The sequence below is a fragment of the Adiantum capillus-veneris genome, chromosome 13, assembly GCF_014529385.1.
Source record: "Adiantum capillus-veneris isolate H3 chromosome 13, ASM1452938v2, whole genome shotgun sequence".
Taxonomy (NCBI): Eukaryota; Viridiplantae; Streptophyta; class Polypodiopsida; order Polypodiales; family Pteridaceae; genus Adiantum; species Adiantum capillus-veneris.
This window is the reverse complement of record NC_140943.1, coordinates 92991293-93018470: the sequence shown is the minus strand read 5'-3', so window position 1 is coordinate 93018470 and position 27178 is coordinate 92991293. Positions and strand designations below refer to the sequence as shown.

Genomic DNA, 27178 nt, shown 5'->3' with positions numbered 1-27178 from the left:
CAAAATTATGCCCACACTTGTCGTAGAAAGTGAGCTTATACAGTCCACGACATAAAATGCCAAATGCAACAATTTCATCATCAAAACTGAGATCATGTATTGTACATGTGTCATCCACAAATTTGACTACAATACCCAAGTTTAGCAAGTGCAGATACAGACAAAAGATTCTTATTGATCTCGGGTACATACAATGCATCAACAAGTGCAAAAGAACTACCATTTGCAGCAGTAAGCACAATCTTTCCAACTCTTTGAACCTAAAAAGAGGCATTGTTGGCACAAGTAACTGAATTCCCATGAGGGATAATCTCAAGAGAGGTAAACAAATCACAATGTGAGGTAATGTGCTTTGTAGCACCAGTGTCAAAATACCACACATGTGAATCTGCAACAATTGACAAATATGCATCAAGGACATAAGGATCGTAAGTGCACTCTGCACTAAAGGCTCATTCTGCATCAACATCAACATCACAGTCTCCTTTCATAGAAGACTCAACAATAGCGGCATTTGTAGTGGAACCATCATTTGTAGTGGAACTAGCCTCTTTCTTCTTAGCCTCTTTTGCCTTCAACTTAGGACACTGCTTGATCAAGTGATCATTAGCTTTGCAATAATGGAAACGCATCTTCTTTTTTCCCTTTTCACCAGAATTCCCAGAAGAATTGCTACCAGCAAAAGCATTAGGAAGAGGTGATTTACCACTCGTAGAAGAACCATGAGAAGTGGCTACATTGCTGTTACCACCTTTTCTTTTAGCATCAATGAAGGCATGTTCAACTGCACGCTGTCTAGTCCTAATTTTTTTTGGAAAGTGACTGTTGCAACATCAATGTGCATAATGCATCAAACTTGACAACTTCTGGATTTCTTGGGTCATAAGTCTCCAACTACTAGCAAAAGTCTGGTAAGAATCTGGCAAAGCATCAAGAACAATCTGCACAAGAAAACTGCCAAAAATGACTTCACTTGTAGAAATAAGTTGCTCATTGATATCCTTGACCCCATCAAGGAAAGTGTGCATATCTTCCTCATGCATAATCTACGACTCTAGCTCTTTACGCAACAATGCAATTTTTGCATCATTGCGACTTCTCTCTCTCTCCCTCCCCCTCTCTCTCTCTCTCTCTCTCTCTCTCTCTCTCTCTAAGAGTTGAGCGTTGCGTGTGATGCTAGGCTGTCACACTAGTCGATGGAATCTGTTGCCGCCACGTGGCCGAGGGGGGACCGAAATCCCTCCCAACTTTATTACTAGTGGTGCTATGTTTACCCAGTTCCCCCCGGACGGCCCACATTGCCTGCCAATCCTCATGCTACCTTCTTTAGCACAGTCTTGTCCACCTTGCCATCTACGTTTGACGTCAATGACCTAATCGAACCCCTTGCTGAACTAGAGCCATGAAGGCTGTCCTACGATTGAGCCGGAGGTTTAGCGATTAATTGTACTCGCGAAGGCATAGGTTGATGGGTTACACGAAATCGAAGGGCTACATAGAGGAGGCAATCAGGCCATGCGCCAAAGACGGGACGACCAATACGAGTACAAGGTTACAAGGGCTCGGAGTTGTGGCCGCGCGTCAAAGGAATCTTGAGAAGAAACTAATGATTTTATTTTAGGAAGAGCAGACATGATAGTACTAATCCTACTAAGCAATCAAATGGTGGACCTTCTAGCTTCATAAGACTGTTCAAGTTATAATTCTAGCTCTCTAATAATCAAATGGTGGACCTTCTAACTTCATAAGACTGTTCAAGTTATAACTCTTAACTCTCTAATAATCAAATGGTGGACCTACTAAGTATTAATGAGAAGTAGTACTAAAAATTGCTCCTGAATCATGCTGAAATACTCAAATGGTGGACCTTCATAAGACTGTTCAAGTTATAACTCTAAATCTTTAATAATCAAATGGTGGACCTTTTAACTTCATAAGACTGTTCAAGCTATCGATGGGAGCTACCCCAGTTTGTTGAGCATGCAAACTCCCTGACCAGGGTCATGGGTTCGATGCGGCTGGGTGACGCCCGCAGAGTCTCGCTTGTATCTGACCGGGCGAGAATGCCTGGAGCTATAACTCTAATAATCAAATGGTGGACCTAGGCCTACTAACTTCATAAGAAAAGGCATCGCTTTCGTAAGGTGGCCTAAGCGCATGCCATGGCTTGTAGCTCCATCACCGACGCTTCTTTCTACAAACCTCGCGCTCTTTCCTTCTCTCTTTATCGCGTTTCTCTGCGCGCATGGTGTTGCTCACCGCAAACTTCTTGTATGTCACGAAAGGCAGGGGCGAAACAAAGCAAGACGGCCCCGCTTGTTATGCCTGTAGACCTCGCGATTTCGAGCAGAAGCAGGGGCAGCAAAAGGAAAGTTGCTGCTATGATCCAAGCGGCGAATGGCCGGAATGAGCTTCTTAGCGATGGTGCTGAAGAATTCGAAACTGACACCAAAGTGTTAACCCTTCCGACCATGCTTACTCTTGGTCGTATTGCCGCCATCCCCATTTTGATAATCGGTAGGTCTCTCTGTGAAATGTGTGAAGAAATGTCATAGTTTCTCTAACAGCACTTTCAGTCTCCTACTTGACTGAACAACAGCATGTAGTGTGTTTAGACAAATATACACGAATGTAAATGCAGCTGTGAATGTCATTTCTTGCTTAAGGATTGATAATGAGGATGCATTGGTGGGTAGTTGCTAAAAAAACTTGTGGTGACTCAAAAGCATGCAGTTTCTTTACTCCGAGTCACATTTATGTTGCAAACAATTTAAGTGTCAAGCTACTTTTTTGAATCCCACCCCGTTCTGATATCATTGCATTTTTAACTGGGATACATGGGTGGCTTTGCACTGAATTGTTGGGTAGTTGCTAAACAAACTTTGGTCACTCAAAAGCATGCAGTTTCTTTACACTGGGTGGATATGCTCGTGAGTTACAAACAATCAAAGTTTCAAGCTACATTTGAATCCCACCTCGTCCTAGTATCATTGCATTTTTGACCTTTTACTTGGACAAATGTATGTTCTGAGATCTTGCTTAAGCTTCACTTCTAAACATACCGTGCTGGGTTTCTAAGTGTTTTATTCAAATCAGTGGTGGGCAAACTCGGCGGTAGCTGGCATTTTTGTGCTTGCAGCATTAACTGACTGGCTTGATGGATTTCTTGCAAGAAAGGTGAGTCATGATAATTTTTGTTTCCAAACATCTGAGTCCGGAATAGAAATATCAAGCCAGTCTCTGTAATTGCAGATGAAATCTCATTCAACATTTGGAGCATTTTTGGATCCAGTTGCTGATAAGGTATAGTCCTTAGTGAGCAACAAAGTGTTTATTTTGGAAAATTTATGGTCAAAGCATGATTGAATTTGGTTCCTGTTTGGTGTTAATGGCTTTTCTTTCAGATTCGGGTCATGTGGAAGTTTTTTTAATTTTGTAATATTGAGACAAAGATCCCTACTCATGTCTGTGGCAGGTCTTACATTGTTCGACTCACAGAAAGAACTATGCATAATTCACTTTGCAGTCTTTTTATCATATGCAAGACTTTACCATTCGATTGATCTGCAATTGTGATAGTGTGCCAAGCTTTTTTATGTTGGAATAAAAAAAAAGGTATAATAAATGATCTGTTTGGAGACAGGTTTCACTCTAGTGGGAGTTTGAATTGTATGGGTGTTTCTCAATGAGCTTGTTGAAAGAACACTTGTTTGGTCGTAGCGTAGCTGCTACAGTTCAACCTTTGTAGCCTATAGAGCACTTAAAGTCAAGAGTGAAACCTCGTAATGTCTCTTGGTTTTTATGTGCAATATGAATTAATAAAGAAATACCACAAGGGGCATCACATTTGGGGCTTGAGCATCTCTTTGACTGGCACTCTAGCTTGTGTCTCTAATGGTACAATGCTATTGTTATGTTTCATGTTATCAAGGTCTGGGTTTGCAAATGTATGTGAGTGAGGGCCTTTCGCAAAAGTGATTGCTGGTTTTAAGTTTCATTTCTGGGGTACACCGTATGATGATGCCAATAGTTAGTTTTGTCATCAAACCCGACTGCGGACTTTGATAGGGATAAGGAAAGTTATGATGAGAAGGTATGCAAATCTGGATGCGGCATTTTGGCGGAGGAATGAAATCTCATTTGCAAGAGATTGGTGAGCGCTTGATAGACTATATTGTCTTAGCCACAATCTATATCCTTTCCCCTCAATTGAGAGGGCTTATGGAGTCATTAGCCATTACTCATCATGGTTCCTGTCTAGTGCGGATGGTAATTGGCATGTATGCATGAAGTCATGGTCTGCTCAAGAAACGGATTAATTTTTGCATTTCTCTTCACAGATGCAACTATCGGGAGGAAATTGAAATTGAGGCTCCCTCAGTTCTCATAATTAAAGGCCCTTGGCTACTTGCTTTTACAAAGCCCAAAAAGATCAAAATCGAATGATTTTAAAACCTGGTAGTCCAAAAGGCAAAAAACAAGCCTATGCTTTCAATAACTTGCGTCTAACTACCACGTTGCCGGCGTTAGTCCCGCTTAGTCCCGCTGTAAAACCTCTCTTCCGGTTCTGTGTGGGCATGCCAACATCACCAGGTTGTTACATATTCCCCTAACAGAAGAGTAATCGCCCCCAAAGTTTTACCAATTTACCGCTAAGTTTAACTCAAGCATGTGAATATAAAACATGCATATTTCTTCCTCGGAAGGCTAGTTTACGACCATGTTCATGCGCTAAAGGTGAGTTTATCACCAAGTCCGTACAAGTTCAAACAATTTCGGACAAATTTCAAATCAAATACAAACAAGTTCAGACAATCTCCAAACAAGGTTCAACCAAATTTAGACAAGTTCAATTAATACTCAAACGATCTTCTGAAACAAAGTATCCACTAAAAGAAATTGCACAAACTCAATAAGATGAGCCTTGTGTCAATTGACTCATAAGGTGATTGGCTTGCCGTCTTTTGTAGAGTAATGAGTTGTTGTCGAACGGCAATGTTAGCATTGTTTTGATGATGCCATGGTATGCCTAACAATGCGTCACAATGTCCTAGCTTCATAAGCTAATGTGGTAGTATCGTACAATGGTGACGTAGCACTTCTTTCAGCTAAGCGGCTTTTGGGTGTCAATTTTCTTGGTAGCTTTTGGAATTGCCCTGGCTTTTTGTAACAATTGCTTTTAGGTCTATAGCCTTTATAAGTGAGGCCTTGGGAGCACTCTAGCATACTAGTGCATGGTTGCAAAGTGACTTATCACTATAAAAAGAAGTATTGAAAGGAGTGCCAGACTTTGGGGCTAGGATATCTGGAAGTGGAACTCCGCCACTCTGTGTCGCGAGGACGTAGCAACTGCGAACCTTAGTTGTTGGTTTCTTTCCAATGATTTTTGTTTAATTTTTGAGACCCTCTTTTTGAAGTTGTAAATGGTCGGACATTGTATGGCCAATGTGAACGGTAGTTTCACCCGCAGACGGGAAGTTGGTCGCACTTAGCAGTTGATGGATACGAGGAAGTGAACTTAATAAAGATACAATGTCAAGGTGGGGTCACTAAAGCAAAGTACCCGACAACTTGGCTACATTGCATTTTTGGATGCGGTCCCAGTGGGCATTGATGGTCAGATGACCAATGAGAGCCCAACGGAAGCATCCCCTAAAATTTAGGGAATTGCTATTTTGGGCCACGAAATCTGTTTGCGTCATTAGCTTCAGAATGACAAGGAGAACATTTTATTACTCTGCTGCAAAGTCAACTGATGCACTAGTTGAGAGATTTTTAAACAGGAAGCCCAATGCGGGGAAATTGCATGTATGAGTGCCAAGTGGCACTTTTTGGCCAATTTACCAGGGCTGGGAGAACATAACTCGTAATTGACTTTTCCGAGTAGTTTTGGAGGTTGATAACTTTGATTTTCATCCATTTCTCTCCATTTTTGAGCTTCCCATGACTTTACCTAGGTCCAAGGAGCTCATTTTCAGCATTGGAAGGCATCAGATGTGTGTTTACAAGGCTGTTTTGCTGCGTTTTCAGCGATACACAGGTTTTGACAACCATGGAAATCTTCCTCTTTTGCATCTATTTGTTCACAGATGCATTATAGGTCAAGGGCAGAAGAGGGGATGCTCGATTTATGCTGGGGGATGCTTCATTGAGAACTTGTCACAGGTTAAGAGCTATGGAGTGCTTTCTTTCCCTCTCATGTACAGTGTGGTGCTAGAGTGATGCCCTGCACACTACACACTGCTCTCTCTCTCCCCTACGTGCAGTTATGTGATGCCAGGGCTCTTCATTTGACTGATGTACAACTGTGTGGTTTCATGCTTTTGTGCTGAGGCAAGAGCCTCCTTGAGCAGGAACAGGGGTAGCTAGCTGCTACTCCAAAGTAGGCGCCGGTGAGGGTCATAGCCTCACCGTGCAGGTGTGTTTTCAGCACTGTGTATGCATTGTAAATTGACTGTGTTTCAGCCACACGGACGCCAGAACTCTTGGGAATCGTGCCCCACTGGCAGAGGACAGTTAGGGGACTGTTTGGGGCTGAAAGTAGGGCAAAAACCAGTAAACACAGCGTGCTGAATTTACTATTTTTGGGCAGGAATCAGAGGGTATATGACAACAGAAGTGAGTTCTAGTAGGGGAATTGGTTTCGCGCAATTTTTGGGGCTGTTATGCAACCAAAATTTGGCCAAAACAGATGGTATCTAGCTGGATACAAGTGAAGGATTCCTAGGACTCTACTTTGTAATTTACCCTCTCAAAGTATAAAGAAATACCGAAAGGGGCGCCAATTTTGGGGCCTATAGGTTTGCTACTCCAAAGCAGGCACCGGTGAGGGTCGTAACCTCACCGTACAGGCGCGTTTTCAGCGCTGTGTATGCGCTGTAATTTGATTGTCTTTTAGCCATGCGGACGCCAGAACCATTGGGAACAGTGCCCCATTGGCAAAGGATAGTTCGGGGACTGTTTAGGGCTGAAAACAGGGCAAAAACCAGTAAATACAGCGTGCTGAATTTACTGTTTTTGGGCAGGAATCAGAGGGTTTATGCCGGTGGAAGTGAGTTCCAGCAGGGGAATCGGTTTCGTGCAAGTTTTGGGTTGTTGTGTTGTCGAAATTTGGCCAAAAAAGGTGGTATCTAGCTGGATATAGGTAAAGAATTCCCAGGACTCTACTTTGTAATTTACCCTCTCAAAGTATAAAGAAATACTAAAAGGGCCAATTTTGGGGCCTACAAATTGTCGGTGTCTGCTCAGAGCATTCTAGCTTCCTAGCCGTGTGCGTACTTAAGTGTTAATTCCCGTTGCAGGTTCCTTTTGCAAAGTACTCTCTCAATGTGTGTGTCTAAAGTAAAGTAAAGAATTTCGGGTGAAAGCCAAAGCCTACCGCCCCACGGGCCGGTTTCAAGGTTCCGTTGCCGGGACATCAATCACTGTTTCCTTAAGAAGTGAGCCTCGGTAGTTTTGGGTAAAGACATAGATTACAGGAACACGGGATTACACTACGGCCGACAAAGGGAAGGGCATTATGGAAGAGGGTTCCTCTTCGAAGGACAGAAAGGAAACTGCTATGGTCTTCGAGATTGGCGAGAGCTCACGGCCACGTTAGAGTGTACCTCCTGTTAATGTGAATGTCCCTCCATTAGTACAAGGCTTTATGACATGGCAACTTGAGGATGATGCGTTCAGGACTCAGTTAGTTGCCACGGTGAATGTCTTTTCGCAACTCGTGCAAAATCCAAGGTTTATGGGGTTCTTGCAAGCGCCACCAGTGCAACAGCAAAATAGGCAACCTACATCGCGTACAGAGCGTGTTGAGGCTCAACCCCAAGTACTTTATGTGACTCATCAGGATAGGGAACACTCGCATGTTGCGGAGTCAAGGGCTCCAAAACAGGTTCCTCCCGTGCTTGAACAGGTGGCTAGAACGCCTATTCCATAGGTTATGCCAGTTTAGTCCGCCACCTTTCAGAGCCCGCATGTTGTCTTGAATGGACAGGGAACAGTTTTTCCACCACCCACGGTACATCTTGGGTACAGGGAATTGGTTTCTTTTCCACCACCCGCGGTACATTGTCACAAAGTGATGACGTGGCGGACAGTAGAAACCCTAATTTCTGCCAGAAACCCTAAAATTCCTGCAAACCGTAATTTTTGCCAGATACCCTAATTTCCGGAAATCGCGGAGGCGGATTATTATTATTATTATTATTTTTTTGGAAAATGATGAGCGACGCAAATTTCGTTTTTTCTCTACTTAAATGAGAAAGAGAGAGAGAATGCTTTTGCTTTCATGTTTTGACTCTCTGTGAGAGAGAGAGAGCAATTGCTTTTGATTTGAAGCTTTTGGGGCTCTGCTTTTGGGCATCCTTTGTAACCTTTAAATTAGTGGTGAGGGCCTCACTTCTCAGAGCATCTGGACGCAGAGTCTGAGAGTGAAACCCTACCGCTCTCTTGTACTTTGATGATTGATTAATGCAAAAAGAAATACCGAGAGGGGCGCCAGTCTTTGGGGCCAATATCTCTAGGCACGGAACTCCGCCGGGCCAGTGCAAATCTATTGTGATCTGTGAATTGTTTTGAAGTGGTTATTTGGTGTTGTCGCGGTTGATTCTTGACTTGGAGTGTCCAAGTCTGTTACAGTGGTATCAGAGCACGGCCGATTTCTCTTTTACGGGAAATCCGACCCCCGAATTTTTTTTCCGCGGCACCTATGGCTTTAGGCAATGATCAGTCGACTCCTTTTGCATCTGGAGATGCGGGCTGGGATCACAACGAAGATTCAGGCAGAGAGTATGGCCCGCCTTGGCCTACTTAGGCGGAGCAGCGAGAGATAGAGCGTCGCCAGCTGATCAGCGATGCAACAAAGATGATGCTCAATTTTGCCAAGGACCCGAAGATGGCAAAATATATGAACCAGATCTCTTTGGAAGAGGTACAGATGGAGTGGCAGAGAACCACAACACCACTCCCGAAACCCGCTCTCAAGAAACCTTTTGCCTCCAAGAAAATATATGGAGCAGGAACTGGAGAACGTGGTTGATGCACGGATTGCTCAGCTTTTTGACACGCAAAAGAAAGCCAAAAAGCACGGCAAAAAGCAGAAGAAAGGCACTGACTTCCTGGGATATTTGGGTCGCCTTGTCGACATTTGACAAGGCAAAGAAATTGAAGAAGCGCGTCAAGTTTGAAGACCTACCCAGTTCTTCTTCTTCTTCTTCTGACAGTTCTTCTAGCTCCTCGGATTCGAGCGAAGAAGACAGAAAAGGTAAAAAGCGAAGCAAGAAGCAACGCTTTGGAAAGGGAAAGAAAAAGGCAAAGAAGGCTACATCTCGCCCAGAGACTGACAGTTCTACTGAGGACTCGTCTACAGACAGCTCAGATTCCGATGACGGAAAGTTTTATGCGAACAAGAAGAATTTTTACAAAGCCAACCAGTATGACTTTCTCGAAGATAAAAGCAAGAAAGTCCGAGAGTTTAAGGAAGGTGGCCACTCGATCAAGTTTGATACTTTTACAGGATACTCGGATGCTTCGAAGGCTGTGTCTTTTTTCAGCAGTTTGACATCGCTTTCGCGGGAGGACGCTATTCAGAGCACTCCAAGATTCGGAGAGCTGCCTCTTACTCTAAGGGGAATGCTCGTACTTGGTGGTCCACGCTTCTTTTAAACAAGATTGCACCAGTTAAATGGCTTAAATTTAAGAAGCTTTTTATTTCTTCTTGGTTGACGCAAGAATATGAACGAGATGTACGAGCTGCTTGGAACCATCTTCGGATGACCAAGAAAGATACAATCAATGCTTATTGTGAAAGATTCTGGAACTCTTTTCTACCCGCCTCTTCATTCAAGAAGATCTCGTTCAGAGAACAGATTGAGCGGTTTACCTTGAGTCTACCTACAGAGATCCGAGATCACTGCTTGAAACAGAAGTCAGCTTCTATTCAGGAGTTGATGAGTCATGCGAAGCGGGGCTTTGCCATTCACTCTGGCAGTTTGACCTACCCCACAGATAAGGCCATGACACATCGAGCCGAACAGACTTCTGGGAATGAAAATAGAAAGAAAAAGAGCAAGCCAGAGAAAAAGGATGCACAACCCAAGCTTACTCCTGAAGAGAGAGCTCGCTTCATCAGAGAGGGGAAGTGCTTTGGATGCGGGGAACATGGACATATTTCCGCAAAGTGCCGTGATAAGGCACAGAAAGAACAGAATGATAAAGACGACGACAGATCTGAGAGTTCGAGAGCAGCTGAGGAATGTGGCAGAAAAGGCAGATAGAAAAGTAGAAGTGGTACCACATGGCGTGGGACCTGCACCGAATCTAATGAATGAAAGTACAAACTTTGCCGCTTTCGGGGCAAAGTGAAGGATCAGGAAGCTCTTTTGAAGGAGCCAAGGCCAACTTCTTTTCACTTGGAATTGGCAGCTCGATTTGGAACTACGCCCGACAGACTGATGCCACAGGCGGAGGTAGTTTGACTGGCACCCGGATGGGATGTTGCCATTACACCGAGCATTGGCAAACTTCGTTTGCAATGACAGGGGTGTTCAGGGCACGCGAGTGACGTTCTACTCGGGATCCCTTGGTACCACAAGAACTACGCCGTGGTTGACTACCGGGCCGAGAAAGCGACTTTGATAAATGAAGGGCTTAGAGATTGTACTTGATGAACTTCAGTTTTCTTACTCATTCTTTTGGGAGAATTGAACGATGGATAAAAGTTGAATATGTTTTGACCTGAAGAAAAGAACGCCAAGATTTTTTTTCTCCACGCTCATGCCGATTGCTTGTGAGAGGGCCTGAAGATCATACCATTGATCTGATATCTGGAAGCATGCCACCGAATCGGCCACCTTATCGTGTGAGCCGAGTACAGAATGAAAAGATTATGAACTCAGTGAAAGACCTCTTGGGAAAGGGTCTTGTCCAGCCTAGTACTTCACCGTATTGCTCTCCAGTGGTGTTGGTTTTGAAGAAAGACGGATCTTGGAGAATGTGCATCGATTATAGCACTCTCAACGAAATCACCATCAAGAACAGATTTCCGATTCCTAGGATCGATGATATACTCGACAGGTTACAGGGATCCTCGTGCTTTAGCAGGATTGACTTGAAGAGTGGATATCATCAGATCAGGATAGCGCCAGGAGATGTCTACAAGACAGCTTTTCGGACGACTTTTGGGTTATTTGAGTTTTTGGTGATGCCTTTTGGCTTAACCAATGCTCCTGCGACATTTAACCGGATGATGGATAGGATTTTTCGAGAGTACAGGCTATTTGTTGGCACTTTCTTTGATGACATCATTGTTTTCTCCAAGAATGAGGCAGAACACAGAGATCATCTGCTTCAAGTCTTTCAGGCATTACGAGATCACACATTAGTGATTAATGCTACGAAAAGTGAATTTTTCCTACCAGAGATACATTTTTTGGGACACATTGTGTCAACAGCAGGAGTGCAAATGAACCCGGCCAAGATAGAGACTATCCGTGATTGGCCCGATTTGAGGAATGTCCATGAAGTTAGAAGCTTCTTGGGACTGTGTTCGTACTACAGGCGGTTCATACGAAAGTTTGCAGAGGTTGCTTCCCCTTTGCATACCTTGACACAGAAAGGAGTACCTTTTTCGTGGGGACCCACAGAGGTGACTGCCTTTCAAACATTGAAAGAGGAATTCACTACAGGACCAGATTTGACTTTGCCGGACTTGCAGAAGTCATTTGAAGTATTTTGTGATGCTTGTGGTCGTAGTCTGGGTACGGTCTTGATGCAAGAAGGCCATGTCATAGCTTACGAGAGTCGTTTGTTCTCTATGCCGGAGATGACAGCACAGATCTATGGGAAAGAGCTTTTGGCGGTTATCCACGCTCTTACTCAGTGGCGGCATTACCTACTCGGAGCGGATTTTACTATCTTTACAGACCATCAAAGTTTGCGCTACTTCTTGTCACAGAAGCAGCTTTCGGAAAAGCAGATGCGGTGGTGAACATCTTGTCACAGTTTCACTTCCAGATTGTCCATGTGCAGGGGCAGAAGAATGTGGTCGCAGATGCTTTGTCTCGAAAACCGTTGGTTCTGGCTATTTCCGCGATACATCATAGGAGCTTCGAGGATATGGTCGATCGGTGTGCCACAGATACAGATTTTGCAGATATTTTCACACGGATACGGGATGGGGAGACAATAGCTGGATACTCCCTTCGGGAAGGCTACTTGATGAAAAAGACTATGTTGTGCGTTACACAGCCGTTGAGGGAAAAGGTTATGACTGATTGCCACTGTCCACCTTTTACGGGTCACCGCGGCATTGCTACCACCATGAAAGGGGTAGAGAGAGATTTCTTTTGGCGGAGACTGAAGAAGGATGTGGAAGAGTTTGTGCGCAGTTGCTTGGTATGCCAGAAGGTCAAGTTTGACAGGCATAAGGCACAGGGATTGTTACAGCCTTTACCCATACCCACCCGCCCCTGGGAAAATATTGAAATGGATTTCATTTTTTTTTGATCTCCCGAGAATACAGAATGATCACGATGATTTTCCGATTACATGGCACGCCTGAGACGATTGTCTCCGACAGAGACCCCAGATTTATGAGTTTGTTTTGGAAGGCAATTTGGGAGAACATTGGCACGCGGTTGCAGTTCTCGTCATCGTTCCACTTGCAGACTGACGGGCAATCTGATATTGCCAATTCAGTGATTTTAGATTTATTGAAGTCTTGTATCTCGCATCAGAAGACTCAATGGGAAAAGAACTTACCTTTGGTGGAATTTGCCTACAATAACACGATACACTCTTCGACGGGGAAGACGCCATGTGAGATTGTTGAAACTGCTGCGAAGGTTCCATCCTTCCTGAGCACGAAAGATTAGAAATTTGAAGCGGATGAATATTCGCGAGACTTGGATACGGCTTTTGCCAAGGTTCGCGAGACTTTGCAGAAGTCTCAAGAACGACAGATAAAGGCAGCGGATCGCCATTGTCGCGACTGGAAACTGAAGGAGGATGATTGGGTGCTCTTACTTTTGAGAAGGCATGCCTAAGAAAGAAAAAGGGAAAGGAGAGGCTTTTTCCAAAGCTTAGTATGTGATACTACAGACCTTTCCAGATTACTGACAAGATAAATGATGTCTCCTTCCGATTGAAACTGCCAGATACTTGGAGGATTCACAGTGCATTGCATGTGAGTCTCTTGAAACCTGTTAAGGGTGATGTGCCTGATGATGGGGAGCCTGATGAGCAACCCAAAGTGGAAGAAAACGAGGAGATCCTTGTTCTTGAACAGATTTTGGCACATAATGATACGAAGAAAGGTAAAGTCCGAAGGCGGTTCTTGGTTAAGTTCAAGAACTTTCCTGCATTTGATGCGAAGTGGATGGAGGAGGAGGACCTAGTAGATACTCCTCAGATTGTGAAACTTTACCTCGATGTTTTGGTTTAGCATAGTCTACTCCAAACGGAACCTAGAAGTCAGCTTGGCCGGAGATCTGGTGCAGTGGGATGCACAAGAGGGGAGTCACTCCACTCCTTTGTCAACAGATGCCTCGATTTTGATACTAAACTCACTGATGTCTCTTTGAGCTTTAGGGATACTGAGAGCTGACAGTATTCTGCTGGATGACTTTATGAAATGGAATTCCTGATTATGATACTGATTTGTTCTTGACTTCTTGTGAGTGCAGGAACTGATAGCCGAAATGACTGCAGCATTTTGGTTTGATTGATCTCGAATAGACATGGTTGCAATAGGGGTTAGTCAATCGGACATCGATGAGGTCCCGATTGGACCTAGATGTGATTGCTAGCTACATTGCCGATAAATCATGGTCTAAGATCCGAATGAATGTTGAATGTCATGTGATGTCCTGTGATGTCGTGTGATGTGACTGTCGATTTTGTACATGTGCTAGATGTGTGTTCCTAGTACGTAGGTACTAACAGTCAGTGTCTGCTAAGACGGTTTATGGCTTTTGTCGGTTTTGCAGGCGTAATCGCGGTCGATTACAATGCTTTCAAGAGGGGGGTATGTCACAAAGTGATGACGTGGCGGACAACAGAAACCCTAATTTCTGCAAACCCTAATTTTTGCTAGAAACCCTAATTTCCGGAAATCGCGGAGGCTGATTATTATTATTATTATTTTTTTGGAAAATGATGAGCGACGTAAATTTCACTTTTTCTCTACTTAAATGAAAAAGAGAGAGAGAATGATTTTGCTTTTATGTTTTGACTCTCTGTGAGAGAGAGAGAGCAATTGCTTTTGATTTGAAGCTTTTGGGGCTCTGCTTTTGGGCATCCCTTGTAACCTTTAAATTAGTGAAGGCCTCACTTCTCAGAGCATCTGGACGCAGAGTCTGAGAGTGAAACCCTACCTCTCTCTTGTACTTTGATGATTGATTAATACAAAAAGAAATACCGAAAGGGGCGCCAGTCTTTGGGGCCAATATCTCTAGGCACGGAACTCCGCCGGGCCAGTGCAAATCTATTGTGATCTGTGAATTGTTTTGAAGTGGTTATTTGGTGCTGTCGCGGTTGATTCTTGACTTGGAGTGTCCAAGTCTGTTACATACATCTTGGTTGTTTATGCGCTTGGAAGTCAGCCGTACATGCTAGGAATAGTGTTTGGGGGTATGCAAGGCATGATGCCAAACTCCATGTATGGTAGTATCGGCATGCAGCAAGGTTTTCAGTGCAACCACGGCCAGTTTGGGGTGCCACAGGGTCATTTTGGCATGGCTTGTTTTTCTGGACAGTAGCAAGATATGGCACCTCTGACGCAAAATGTTAATGGCCAAGATGTGCCGATGAGGCCTAGTGTCCATGTTGCAGACCATTCCGTATGACAACTTGGGGGCACTGAAAAAGCTAAAAGCTTACAAAGAAGGTGGTGCAACTGTAAAGTTCAGCACTTTTAGTGGCTTCGAGGATAAAGCAAAGGCTCTCACTTTCCTCCTGCAGTTTGATACAGCTTATGCAGGAGGGAAGTTTACAGAGGCTTCTAAGGTCAGGAAAGCTGCCACTTTCTTAAAGGACAATGCGCTTACATGGTGGACGACATTGTTAATGCAAGGACACACACCTGCCACTTGGGTTTACTTCAAGCAAACGTTTGCATCTGCTTGGTTGTCAAATGAATTTGAAGCCGACGTCATGACAGGTTGGCACCAGCTTACTTCAGCTACATGCAAGAGCTTGTTGGAGTACAGTCGGAGGTTTTGTAAAGCGTTACTCTTAGTGACCTCCTACAGATTTGTGCCATTGAGAGAGCAGATAGAGAAGTATTGTTGTGGGCTGCCTAAAGGGCTTCGGGATTACTGTACCAAGAACAGAGTGGCTGCCCTCACTCAACTTATGGAAGTTGCTAACACTGGTCTTGCCTTGTTGAGAGGAGAGAACAATGGGTTTCCGAGCAACAAGAAAGGAGGGCAACAAAAGAAAAATTCAGTGAAGAAGCCCTTCGTGAAAACGGCTCTTGAAGCGTCACATGGGTTAGAAAAGGCCACCAAAGACAAGGATTCAGCCAGGACTTATGGAGTGCAGGCAAAGAAACAGAAAAGGAAGCCTTTTGTGCGCAAGTCGCTCGAGGAAAAGAAGGTCTTAATGGCTGAAAACAAATGCTTTATATGCGAGCAGCATGGTCACTTTGCTACCAGTTGTCCACAAAGGAAAAGACCAGCTGACTCCGATGATAAAGAGGACCAGAAAGGCAAGAAGCCTAAACCCACGGCAGGTTTGGTGCCAGATATGGTGGGTGATAGGCCCAATACAGATGCCAGTGACTTATGCAGGGCATGGGGTAAAGTTAGGGATCAAGCGGCACTCATCTTCTTTGATCCAGTTGCCAAAGCAAACTTTATCTCACCAGAGCTAGCTATGAAGCTGAGCATCAGAGCTGAAGAAATGGGATACACATCGCATGCAGGGTTGGCATGTCCTGGCCACTCAGAGTGTGTTACTCCTGCTGTGTTTGCATATCCAGTCATATGTGGACACAGAAGAATTTTATATCATGCCATTGGAAGGGTGCGATGCGGTACTTGGAATTCCGTGGATGTTTAGAGTGCATGGCGTGCTGGATGCCTTCGGCAAGACGATCACTCTTCAGCATAGGGGCAAAACTCATGTTTTGGATGTAAAGCTCAAAGGGGAGTCTGCCCCTATTGTGTCTACTTTTTGCAATCACTTTTGTAATAAAGAATCATCTTTCTGTGTACTTGATTTTTGCACGTGATGTCTCATATAATTGTGAGTCAAATTTATCTGTGTTAGATAAAGTAAGGTCAGCATTTTTGGAAGAGTTTAGTGACCGTTTCTTTGATTCATTACCGTCGCAATTGTCGCCAGAGAGACCTGAGGATCCTCGGATAGATTTGGTGCCAGGGTGTAGCCCACCAAATAGACCTCCCTACAGTGTTAGCGCGGCGCAACAGAAAGAGATTATGGGCCAGGTTGAGGAGTTATTAGAGAAGGGGCTCAGCCTAGTTCTTCACCTTTTTGCTCCCCAGTACTCCTAGTGCAGAAAAAGGACGGCTCATGGCGCATGTGTATTGATTACCGTGCGTTGAACAAGAATATCATCAAGAATAGGTTTCCTATTCCTAGGATTGATGATATTTTCGATCGTTCAGAGGGTGCTGCAATTTTCAGCAGGATAGACCTAAAGAGTGGGTACCATCAGATTCGTATAAGGCCAGACGATGTGCACAAGACTGCGTTTAGAACGACATTTGGTCTTTATGAGTTTCCAGTGATGTCGTTTGGTCTAACAAATGCTCCTACTACGTTCAATTGAATGATGGACCGGATTTTCCGCTCGCATCAACAATTTGTTGGGACGTTCTTCGATGACATGATAGTCTATTCGAAGAATGAAGAGCATAGGCGTCACTTGACCATTGTGTTCGAAGAGCTGCGCAGTCACACAGGCTACTTGTCAATCCTAAGAAAAGTGAATTCTTTCTGGAAGAGATCCACTTTCTTGGCTACATAGTCTCAAAGGATGGTGTCAGAATGGATCCCGCAAAGGTCGAAGCTATTAAGACATGGCCATACTTGAAGACTGTGCACGATGTCAGAAGCTTCTTGGGATTGTGTTCCTACTATAGAAGGTTTATGAGGAATTTTGCAGAGATAGCATCACCTCTTCACGCTTTGCAAAAGAAAGAGGTCACTTTTAGATGGACCCAAAAAAGATTTCAGCTTTTAGTGTTGAAAAGTTGACTTCAGATCCAGTAATAGTTTTACCAGATCTCAGGAAGTCATTTGTGGTCCAGTGTGACGCGTGGCAGTAGCATCGGAGCAGTGCTAATGCAAGACGAACGGGTAGTAGCTTATGAAAGCTGATTTTTGCAAGGGCCAGAGAGACTATGCAAGTCTATGAGAAAGAGCTCTTGGCTGTGATTCATGCGCTTTCTAGCTGGAAGCACTACCTTTTAGGTGATGATTTTGTTGTCCAGACAGACCATCAGACCTTGCGATACTTCTTGACACAGTCAAAGTTATCCGAAAAGCATATGCGATGGGCAAACATTCTTTCCATGCTCCACTTCCAGAGTATGCATGTGGAAGGCAAGAAGAATGTTGTGGCTGATGCGTTATCAAGAAAGCACATATTTCAGCTGTGTCAATTCCTTATCATCATGAGTTAGGTGATATGAAGGAACAATATGCTATTGATGAAGATTTTGCAAGGATCTTTGAACAGTTGCAAGAGGGGCAACATCATGAGCACTACCTCCTCAGAGATGGTTTTATGATGATGCATGGAAGACTTTGTGTCACTAGGCCATTGTGACATAAGGTCATGGAAGAGAGTCCTGTCCCACCGTATGCAGGGCATCGTGGTATTGATGCGACAGTTAAAGCGGAGACATTCTTCTATTGGCCTACCTTGAGGAGAGATGTGGATGCCTTTGTGCGAGCATGCATAATTTGCCAAAAGGTCGCACTAGGGTTGTTACAACCACTGCCGATTCCGGATAAGCCATGGGAAAGCATTGCTATGGACTTTATCTTTGATCTTTCAAGAACGCTGGCAGGGAATGATGGTATACGGACCATTATCTGTAGGTTCAACAAGCAGACCCATTTTATCCCTGTGAGGAAGAGAAAAAGCGAAAGACGCGGAGAAAAAGCAAGAAAAACAGACTTCTGAAAAGGTCTAGACGCCATCTAGTAGTTTAGAGGAGGAGAGCTCGTCGTCTTTGATAGTGAATAGATGTCACGTGCACCTTCAACCCTATGTGTACATGGACAAGCTACTTCATGTCTAGGGTTCAGTTCAGTTAGCCTAGGAAGTGTTCTGGTACTTTTGTGAGTCTGTTCGCAGATCATGCATGTCCAAACACTAGAGTAGATGCATAACCTCTGGTTGCACACAACATGATCATCAGAATACCATCAGAACTTATCAGGAGCATTTTTACAATGCACATACCTATTTTCCCTATTTTAGCCATTTTCACTTATTATTATTAAGTGACTTTCTTGGGAAACTGGGTAGGGCAATTCTAGCAAGATAATATATAAGAAACCTAGCGCTAGCACTTTTTGGCAAAAGAGGCAGCAGCCACCCACTGAAGTGCACCTTCTCAGTAAGACCGGCAAGAGGACCTAGCGTTTTCAGCCACCAAAGACCGGCCAACGTTTTTCATCAACAGCAGAAGAAGCCTAGCGTTTTTCAGCAGTTGTGCAGATCAACCTGGCGATAGCAGATTCAACTACGTTTTTGCAACAGATGCTCAATTCAGCCTAGCGTTTTTGCACCACCAATTCAGCCTAGCGTTTTGCAGTTTCCAGGGACAATTCAGCCTTTCTGCATCAACGTTTTCAGATTTCAGCATTACGACTCCGCACCGCAGCCCCCGAACCTTGCAGATCTCACCTTCATGTAGCAGATCCTCGCCGCACGGTCATATCAACAAGCGTTTGCAGTTTCAGCCCGCTATTCGCAGATTTCAGCATCTGCGTTTTCAGCGCGTCGTCATCATCGCCGTCATCATTGACATAGAGTCAGTATTCAGCAGATACAAGATTTGCAGATTTCAGCCCCTAGCGTTTTCGTCGTCGCCATCATCGTCGTCGACATCGTCGGCAAGACCATTGCATTTAGATAATTGTACGAGATTTGTGCAATCAATAGTAGACCGCTCTCGCCATAGAGAGTGGGGCCTTCGGAGGAGGGTTTGACAACATTCTGGTGTCGTTTTCTTCTCTCTCTATCTCTCAGTCTCAGTACCTTCATGCACAGTGTTTACCCATTTTGTTTGTGATCATTTGCACTCTCTCACTAAAGGAACGGAAGACTCTCCCTTTCGTAAGTAAAAGGAACCCTTGAGCACAGTTCGGAGCACTCATCTTGAGCAAAGTTCAACATTGACTTCCGCTGCACCTTACATTGGTATCAGAGCTTTGGCAGTGTTCTGTATCACTCAAGGAAAGAACGGAGCACTCATCTTAAGCAAAGTTCAAGATTCACTTCCGCTGCACCTGACAATAGATGAGCAAGAAGACCTAAAAGTTCAAGGGAGGGGGTCAAGCCGCGAGGTTTGACACGTTTTCAAGCTACGAGGAGACCCATCGAGCCCTTGAGTTTATACAGCTGTTTGACGTCGCCTTCTCAGGAGATTGGTTCTCGGAAAGCTCAAGGGTGCGAAGGGTAGCATCATACTCGAAAGGAAATGCACAGACATGGTGGTCTACTCTGTTGTTACGCAGAGAAGCACCTACGACGTGGGTAAAATTCAATAGAATTTTCACGTCAACTTAGATATTGGACGAATATGAAGATGTCATCATGGCTTGGCATCATCGGAGGATAAGAAAAACATGTTAAATGACTACTGCCAGAGGTTTTGGGATACTTATTTGCCAGTGTCCTCGTTTTGAACGATTACGTAAGGGACTAGATTGAGCGGTTTTCTTATGGTTTGCCGAAAGAGATACAACAATGTTGTTTGAAACTGAAGTCTGACTCTATTTAGAGACTTATGGGACATGCTAAGCAAGGATTTGGAATGCATTGACTTATCCCATGACTAGGTCAATATCCTCGTCAACCGGGCAAGAGTCTTCCAGTGTCGGGAATGAATCAGGGGAACCGGATGACATTTCCTCACACGATTCTAGAGCAATACGGGAATCAGATGGTAGCACATCCGAGGGCTCTGAGGAAATAAGGGAACTAGATGCAAGTTCATTAAAGGATTTTTAAGAAGAAAGGGATGAGATGAATCATGATAGTGCGTCACAGGGTTCCGACGACTGAGATTGACGTGCCAGCGAATAGGGGAGGCCAGCAAGGCTACCACATGTCTCGGGGCACAAGGAAAGAAAGTAAAGGGAACCGACTGGTAGATTAGAGAATTCCATATAGCCGGAATGAGGTGCCAAGGACAAGGAGGCCAGCAAAGCTACCAACAAGTCATAGGGCATGCAGAAAGGTAAGCTAGGTCCACCACGATAATTTGTTCCAGGGTACTTTTTGGCCCTCGATGCAAAGTGGATGGAGGAGGAGAACATCACAAATTCTCTTTAGAGAGAGCTGTACCTTGAACCTTTTGGGCTATTAGCAGTGTCTATGCCAAAAGTTACCGCTGTGATGAGCTGTCATCATCCGGTCTCCCTGTAAGGATTCTAGTCACTAATCCTTAATTAAGTACTTAAACTCATGATTAAGACTTAAGAAACTGAAACTGAACTTAGAACAAGACTTAGAAGACTCTGTGTTTGATTGATTGAAAGTGTGATACAAGGGTTCCTTTTATAGGAATTGAATAGTCATTAGTGAAGAGGCATGTCTCTTTGTGAAGAGACATGACTTTAGGCGAAAAGACACATCCTTTCGGCGAAGAGCTGCAACCATTGGGTGAAGAGTCGCATCCGTACGGTGAAGGGGTGTGACCAGTCGTCGAAGGAGTGTGGCTTTTGGCGAAGAGGTATGTCTTTTGGGCGAAGGGGTGTGACCATTCGAGAACAGGAGTCCTCCTGGGTTAGTCACACTTTGCATCTGCATCTGTAATGAATCAAGAAGAGTGCAACAAGTCACAATTGTGACATTCCCTCCCATTTACATTAAAATCCCGTGTTGAGATGAAAGTCTTCCGCTTTTCAAAGAATTCTTGAAGGAGGTTTGGGTACTGCTGCATATCTTCATCCGTCTGCCAAGTTGAGTCTGACTCATCAAGATCCATCCACTTGATAAGAATTTTTGTTGTGATCTTTCGTCTTGTTTCTTTTTGTCTTACATCAAGAATCTTTTCTGGAACAAGAATTATGTGTTCATCTTCAATTTCTGGCACATAAGAAGATAAATCTGGAATTGGCGAATCTCCTTGTATGTATTGTTTGAGCCAAGAAATGTGGAAAGTTGGATGAAGTTTTTCCCATGAGAGTGGAAGTTCCAACTTGTAACTGACAACTGAGTACTTCTTGATTATTTTGAAAGGTCCATAGAAGCGAGGGCGCAACTTTGGAAAGACCGATTTCACAGTTTTGTAGCGATGAGGTGCTACATATAATAAAACCAAATCTCCCTCTTGAAAATCTGCATGTCGTCGATGCTTATTGGCTTGTTTCTGGTACTTTTGTTGGACATGAACCAACTTGTCACGTACTTGAATAAGTACCTCTTGCATTTCTTGAACCAACCGATCTGCTAGAGCTACTTTGTGTTGAAGAACAAAGTTTGTCGGTATAAGAGGAGTATGCCCATAATAAGCTGCTTGGAATGGAGTCATGCCAGTTACTGAATGGATAGAGTTATTGTATGCGAACTCTACAAGTGGCAAATACTCTTCCCATGATCCCAATCAAATTTGTATGTAATGTCGAAGCATTTCTTCCAAAATTTGATTCACTCTTTCTGTCTGCCCATCAGTTTGAGGATGGTATGCTGAGTTGAATAACAAATTTGTACCAAGGGATTTGAAAAGGGATGTCCAAAAATGCCCTGTGAATTTTGGATCTCTGTCTGAAACAATAGACTTTGGTAATCCATGGAATCTGAAAATGTGTTGCACAAACAATTGCGCAACGTCTGGTGTCGAGGCAGCTTTCTTACAAGGAATAAAGTGTGCCATCTTTGAAAACCAATCCACCACTACGAGAATCTGTGCATTGCCTTTTTGAGAACGAGGCAATGTAGTCATAAAATCCATGCTGACACTTTCCCATCTTTCTTGAGGTACGGGCAAAGGATGAAGTAACCCTTGAGGAAGTTGTCGAGAAGCCTTCATTGTTTGATAGGAATGACAAGCTTTGACAAACTTGATAACATCTTGCTGCATTTGTGGCAAAAAATATGTTGCAAATAACAATCTGTATGTCTTGTTGATGCCTGGATGAGCAGCAAAAGGGACTTCATGATGTTCTTGGATCAAAATTTTCCGCAATGGTGTATTGTGTGGAACACAAATGCGATCAATGTAATACAGCAAGTCATTGACAATGGTGTAAGCTGCAAACATATTCATCTCTGCAGGAGTCGGAGTAGAGGATTTAAGAGCTTGAAATGCATCTCCAAAATCTCGATCTGTCAAATACTCATGCTTGAAACAAGCAGGTATTTCCATCTGCACACCGGAAATGGCAAAGTTGATGGCTCGAGGAAGGCGGCTTAAGGCATTTGCAATTGCATTTGCAAGGCCTGGCACGTATTGAATAATCATATGAAAATTTGCCAAGAACTCAATCCATCGTCCTTGACGAGGATTCATCACAGGTTGAGTAAAAATGTATGTCAATGACTGATGATCTGTCTGCACCACGGAATCTGCACCAAGAAGATAGTGTTTCCAAGTGCGGTAAGCATGAACAATGGCTAAAAATTCCTTGTCATAAACTCGGTATCTCATTTGTATGGCTGAAAATTTGCGGTTGTCAAAAGCAATGACACGCTCATTCTGCATAAGAACACCTCCAGAAGCACGATCTGACGCATCGGTCATGACCTGAAAAGGTTGAGTAGGATCTGCAATAGCCAAAACTGGAGTTGTCGTCAAGGCGTGTTTAAGGGCTTTGAACGACTGTTCTGCTTCTTCAGTCCATTGAAGTTTATCCTGCTTGGTAAGCTCAGTCAAAGGAGCTACAAATGCCGATTTCCACGCGCGGTCTTCTCTCCGCCGCCCGAGCCAAACTGGTTCCTTGGCCGCGTACATCTCAGAGTTTCAGAAATTAACTCTTGAGATAGAGACTCTCAGTCCTTCCGACAAACTCCACAGTTTTGTTGACGGACTTGAGCCTTCCCTACGAGATGATGTCCATAAATTTAACCCTGCCACACTGGATGCTGCAATCGCTTATGTTGAGCGTCTTGGTGACAATCGGCGCCCACTCAGAAGTTTCCTTTCTGGTGATCGAGTTTCCAATTCTGCAAGCTCTTCACAACGTAATTACCAAGGACAAGGTGGTCAGAATCAGCGTTCTTTCTTAGGAGCTCACTCTTCAAGACAATACTCTGCTAGACAAACTTCTTTTCGACCCCAATCTTCTGGACAAGCAGCCACTTCCAGAGCCTCCTCTTCGGCAAATAATCAGAATCGACGAAACAATCGTCCCAATCATAGAAGGAATGGTCGTCGTGATTTTCGGCCGAATACGTGCTCTGGACAGCAATCCTCTTCATCAGCTCCTTCAACCTCCAACTCCAACCGTACAGGATTATGTACAATTTGTCATGGAGACCACAGGTGGTATGAATGCCCCAAGAAGCCAAATCCTTCAAATCCTCGCCATAATTCTCACATGGAGACCACAATTTCAGAACCTATCCACAGCCAACCTCCTATCCCAGACAAAGGCAAACAGGCAGCACGTTGTGTTCGAGTTTCCAAGGTTGTAAGTGCCTTAATGATGAATGCTCGGAATCACGTCACTGCTCTAGTGGATCTTTCGAATCAGGTTCTCAGCCTCCTTGGCTTTGTTGGCAAGCAGCCAATCAATGTTCTTGTGGATAGTGGGTGTTCTACTAATTTCGTCAGCACATCTTTGATTACTAAATTGAGGTAATCCATCCACAGCAAAACCGCTCAATCAGGTTTCTCAAAGTTATCTTCCGAAACGAAGATACTGGCAGATAAGTATCCCAAAGCCTATGGCAGTAGTCATCCAATGTAACAGACTTGGACACCCCAAGGCGAGAATCTGATGCGACACGTGAAAGAAACTGAAAATAACTTAATCGCAACTGAGAGAGACGACACGGCCCAGCGTAGTTCCATCCCCAGAGAGATTGGCCCCAAACGCACACTAATAACATCAATTACGAGTGGCTGGTTACTTCGTATAGAGATGTCCATGGGGCTTTTTCTTGTTTTATTTTGTTATTGCCATTTTGTGGTGTGTGTGTGTGTGTGTGTGTGTGTTGTGGGGGAGGGGGAGGGGAGGTGAGGGGGGAGAGGAGTGAGTGGTAGTCAGTAATGCTACTGGTTTTCTGAATACACCTTTCCTGCTAGTTCTCCAACTTGAAGGTAGTGGGTTATGCCATGTACATTAGCACATAAAAAGGTTATGAAGCACTTACAGTTCTCTCAAGGTCATGTTATGGTATGCCTACTGTGGAACTTAATCAACAACACCAATGTTGTTTCTACCTTTCTTGTCAAAAAAGGCTAAAAATACCCAGTGTTTTAACGTCTGTTCCACGTTATGTTTGCTTATTCTATACAAGTATGTAGGTATGGCCTGTGCAAGCTAATTTTTTTTGCATGATTCCCTACGCACGCTACCTTAAAGAAGGTTCATACTATGAAAGTGCAAGGTTCCTGAAGGTTCTGGGATGATGTTTTTCTAAGTGTATTCTAGCTGCTTCTTCTGCAGTTGATGGTTGCAACCACCTTGGTTTTGTTGAGTACAAGACCTCTGCAAGCTTCATGGGCGATGCCGCTTCCTTGGCTTATTCCTTTACCATCTGTGGCAATCATTGGAAGAGAGGCTAGTATCTGCTCAGGAATATTTTCACTAGTGTCACGACTGCCATTAAGGCCACTATGGTATTGATCCACTCTCATTTTGTTGAGTGCGTGTTTCAGATCACCATGTCCGCTGTTCGTGAATGGGCTGCAAGTCAAAGTGGCGACATTTCAGCTGTAAGTGTTGCATTGGACCTGTTTGGCCTGCCGGTGGCAAAGGCTTTAGTGTTTGGTTGGTATTTTTAGCTTTGGAGGTAAGGAAATGATGGTTTTAGGTGGATACCTTCATATCATTGTTTGTTCTTAAATGCAAATTCTTGAGGTTGAAAAAACCAAGATCTTTTCCACTCAATTCTTGAGTGCAGTCTCTCTCTCTCTCTCTGGGTGTGTTAATAAGAAGAGTGAAATAGTATAACCTTTCTATCACCCAAGTGTGTAGATGGTTATGCCATTTCCCTCTTGAATAACAGGTCTGAGTTCAAGACGACTCAGATAGATCTTTGTGATCTACTGGGATAGTTTCCTACGACGTTAAAATTCTCTTCTTCTCTCTCTCTCTCTCTCTCTCTCTCTCTCACACACACACACACACACACACACACACACACGCACGCACGCACGCACACACTTTTAGAAACACACTATTCATGATTCATTAACCATGACTTTCTTCATGTTAGGCCATATCAATACATTTCTCAAGCTTGTTTAGATAGTATTTTCTCTTTGGATTGTCTTTTTATCATTCTCTCAGATTACTTCAATGTGACAGGCCGTTGCTGTAAATAAACTGGGCAAATGGAAGACAGCATCACAGATGGTGGCATTGACAGTTCTTCTCGCCACTAATGGCTGGTAAGTCTACTTTGTATCTGCGTCTCTGTATTTGAAAGCGTTTAGATTTTACATGCTTCTCGAGAGAATTCAGTAGTTGCTGAGGTTAGCTTTTGGAAGGTACATATGGATCCAAACCGTTCTGTACAATGTAATGTACATATGTATCCATACGGTACACTACGTTTGGTTCCACCTTGAGCTTTTGCCATAGTTATCTAGTATGCCATATTTTCTGGTCTATACAGACAAAAATATTTTGCCTGAGACTAATATATGCCATATCTTCTGGTCTTGCGGACATTGAGATTTCTGTGTATGATCATTGTGCAGTCAAAATGGTATCGATTGCTTGTTACTAGCGGCCGGAGTGAGCTTGCTCTACATTTCAGCTGGACTCGCCCTTGTGTCTTTGGCTGTCTACATAAAGGGCATTTGGGGAGTCTTGGTGAAGTAACTAGCATCCCCAAGATGAAAATTTTGAGCCGCAGAATGTTTTTTTTTGTCCATGCGGAATCAAATACGGGCATAGCCCATTTGTAAAATTGCTCCACTTTGCAGTGTGCAATCATTTGTACTATTTGATCGTGACATTGAGATGGCAATTATACATGGCATTCAAATTGAATGATGTAAAATCTTTTGTCAATAAACAAATTGAATCATCGTTTTCTATTTTTTCTTCACTTCTCTTTTTTGCGTCTTTGATGCCAGATTCTATGATGGTTTTTGCATGGTATGGATCATTTTATGTTATCTTGCCAAAATTGAAATCATCATAAGGAACATTAGGAGCCAGCCTTTGAAACAGGCGTGAAGTTTGAGACTTTTTTTTGGCATTGTAAGGAGGCCTCTTAAAGGTCTGCAGTCTTTTAATGGCAGTTCTAGGTAGGATTTTGAAGTGAATGAACTCCCCATCTTGCTAAGTCCTATTATAAATCAGATAGACAACATCATCATAACGGTCACTGTCATACGGTTTCAATGCTCAGTGCATATATATTCCCTTCAATTGCTGAGCACATGTATGCATTCTTTGAGCATGTATAGCAATGGATTATTGGATGCATGTGTGCATCCTTATAGCATGTTCATGGATTTCACAGCAAGGCGATGAGGGATTGTTTAAATTTTTCTGAAAATTCTCGTGCTTTGCAGTCATAAGGATGCCTTGTCAACATGTGTTCTTGTGTACTTGTGCTATTCCTACTTGAGAGTGGATCTTGAGTCCATTGGTGCAGGTTGATGCAACTCCATAATCGCCGAGTACCCTTGCTTCTCCTCGCACAATTCAGTGGTGCATCTACTATACAAATGATCGTACCTTCACATCACTTTGATTCTAGCCATGAATGACAAAGTAATAAAGAAGAGTGATAAGCGACGACAAGTTGAGTTTATCAATGTTGGCGTGGGGCTAGGGAAAGGATATCTTTCCT

The 27178-nt window shown here is 43.7% G+C and overlaps 1 protein-coding gene across 1 annotated transcript; it reads left to right on the top strand.

Annotated features, from left to right (window-relative positions):
- Positions 1–2119: 2119 nt before the first annotated feature.
- LOC147444449 (CDP-diacylglycerol--glycerol-3-phosphate 3-phosphatidyltransferase 2-like) lies at positions 2120–26414 on the top strand. Its single transcript, XM_086527054.1, has 7 exons — positions 2120–2517; positions 3080–3177; positions 3253–3303; positions 24814–24927; positions 25026–25082; positions 25678–25760; positions 26073–26414. The coding sequence occupies exons 1-7, from the start codon at positions 2163–2165 to the stop codon at positions 26194–26196; spliced, it is 882 nt and encodes a 293-aa protein (XP_086383180.1). The 5' UTR covers positions 2120–2162; the 3' UTR covers positions 26197–26414.
- The last annotated feature ends 764 nt before the right edge of the window (positions 26415–27178 follow it).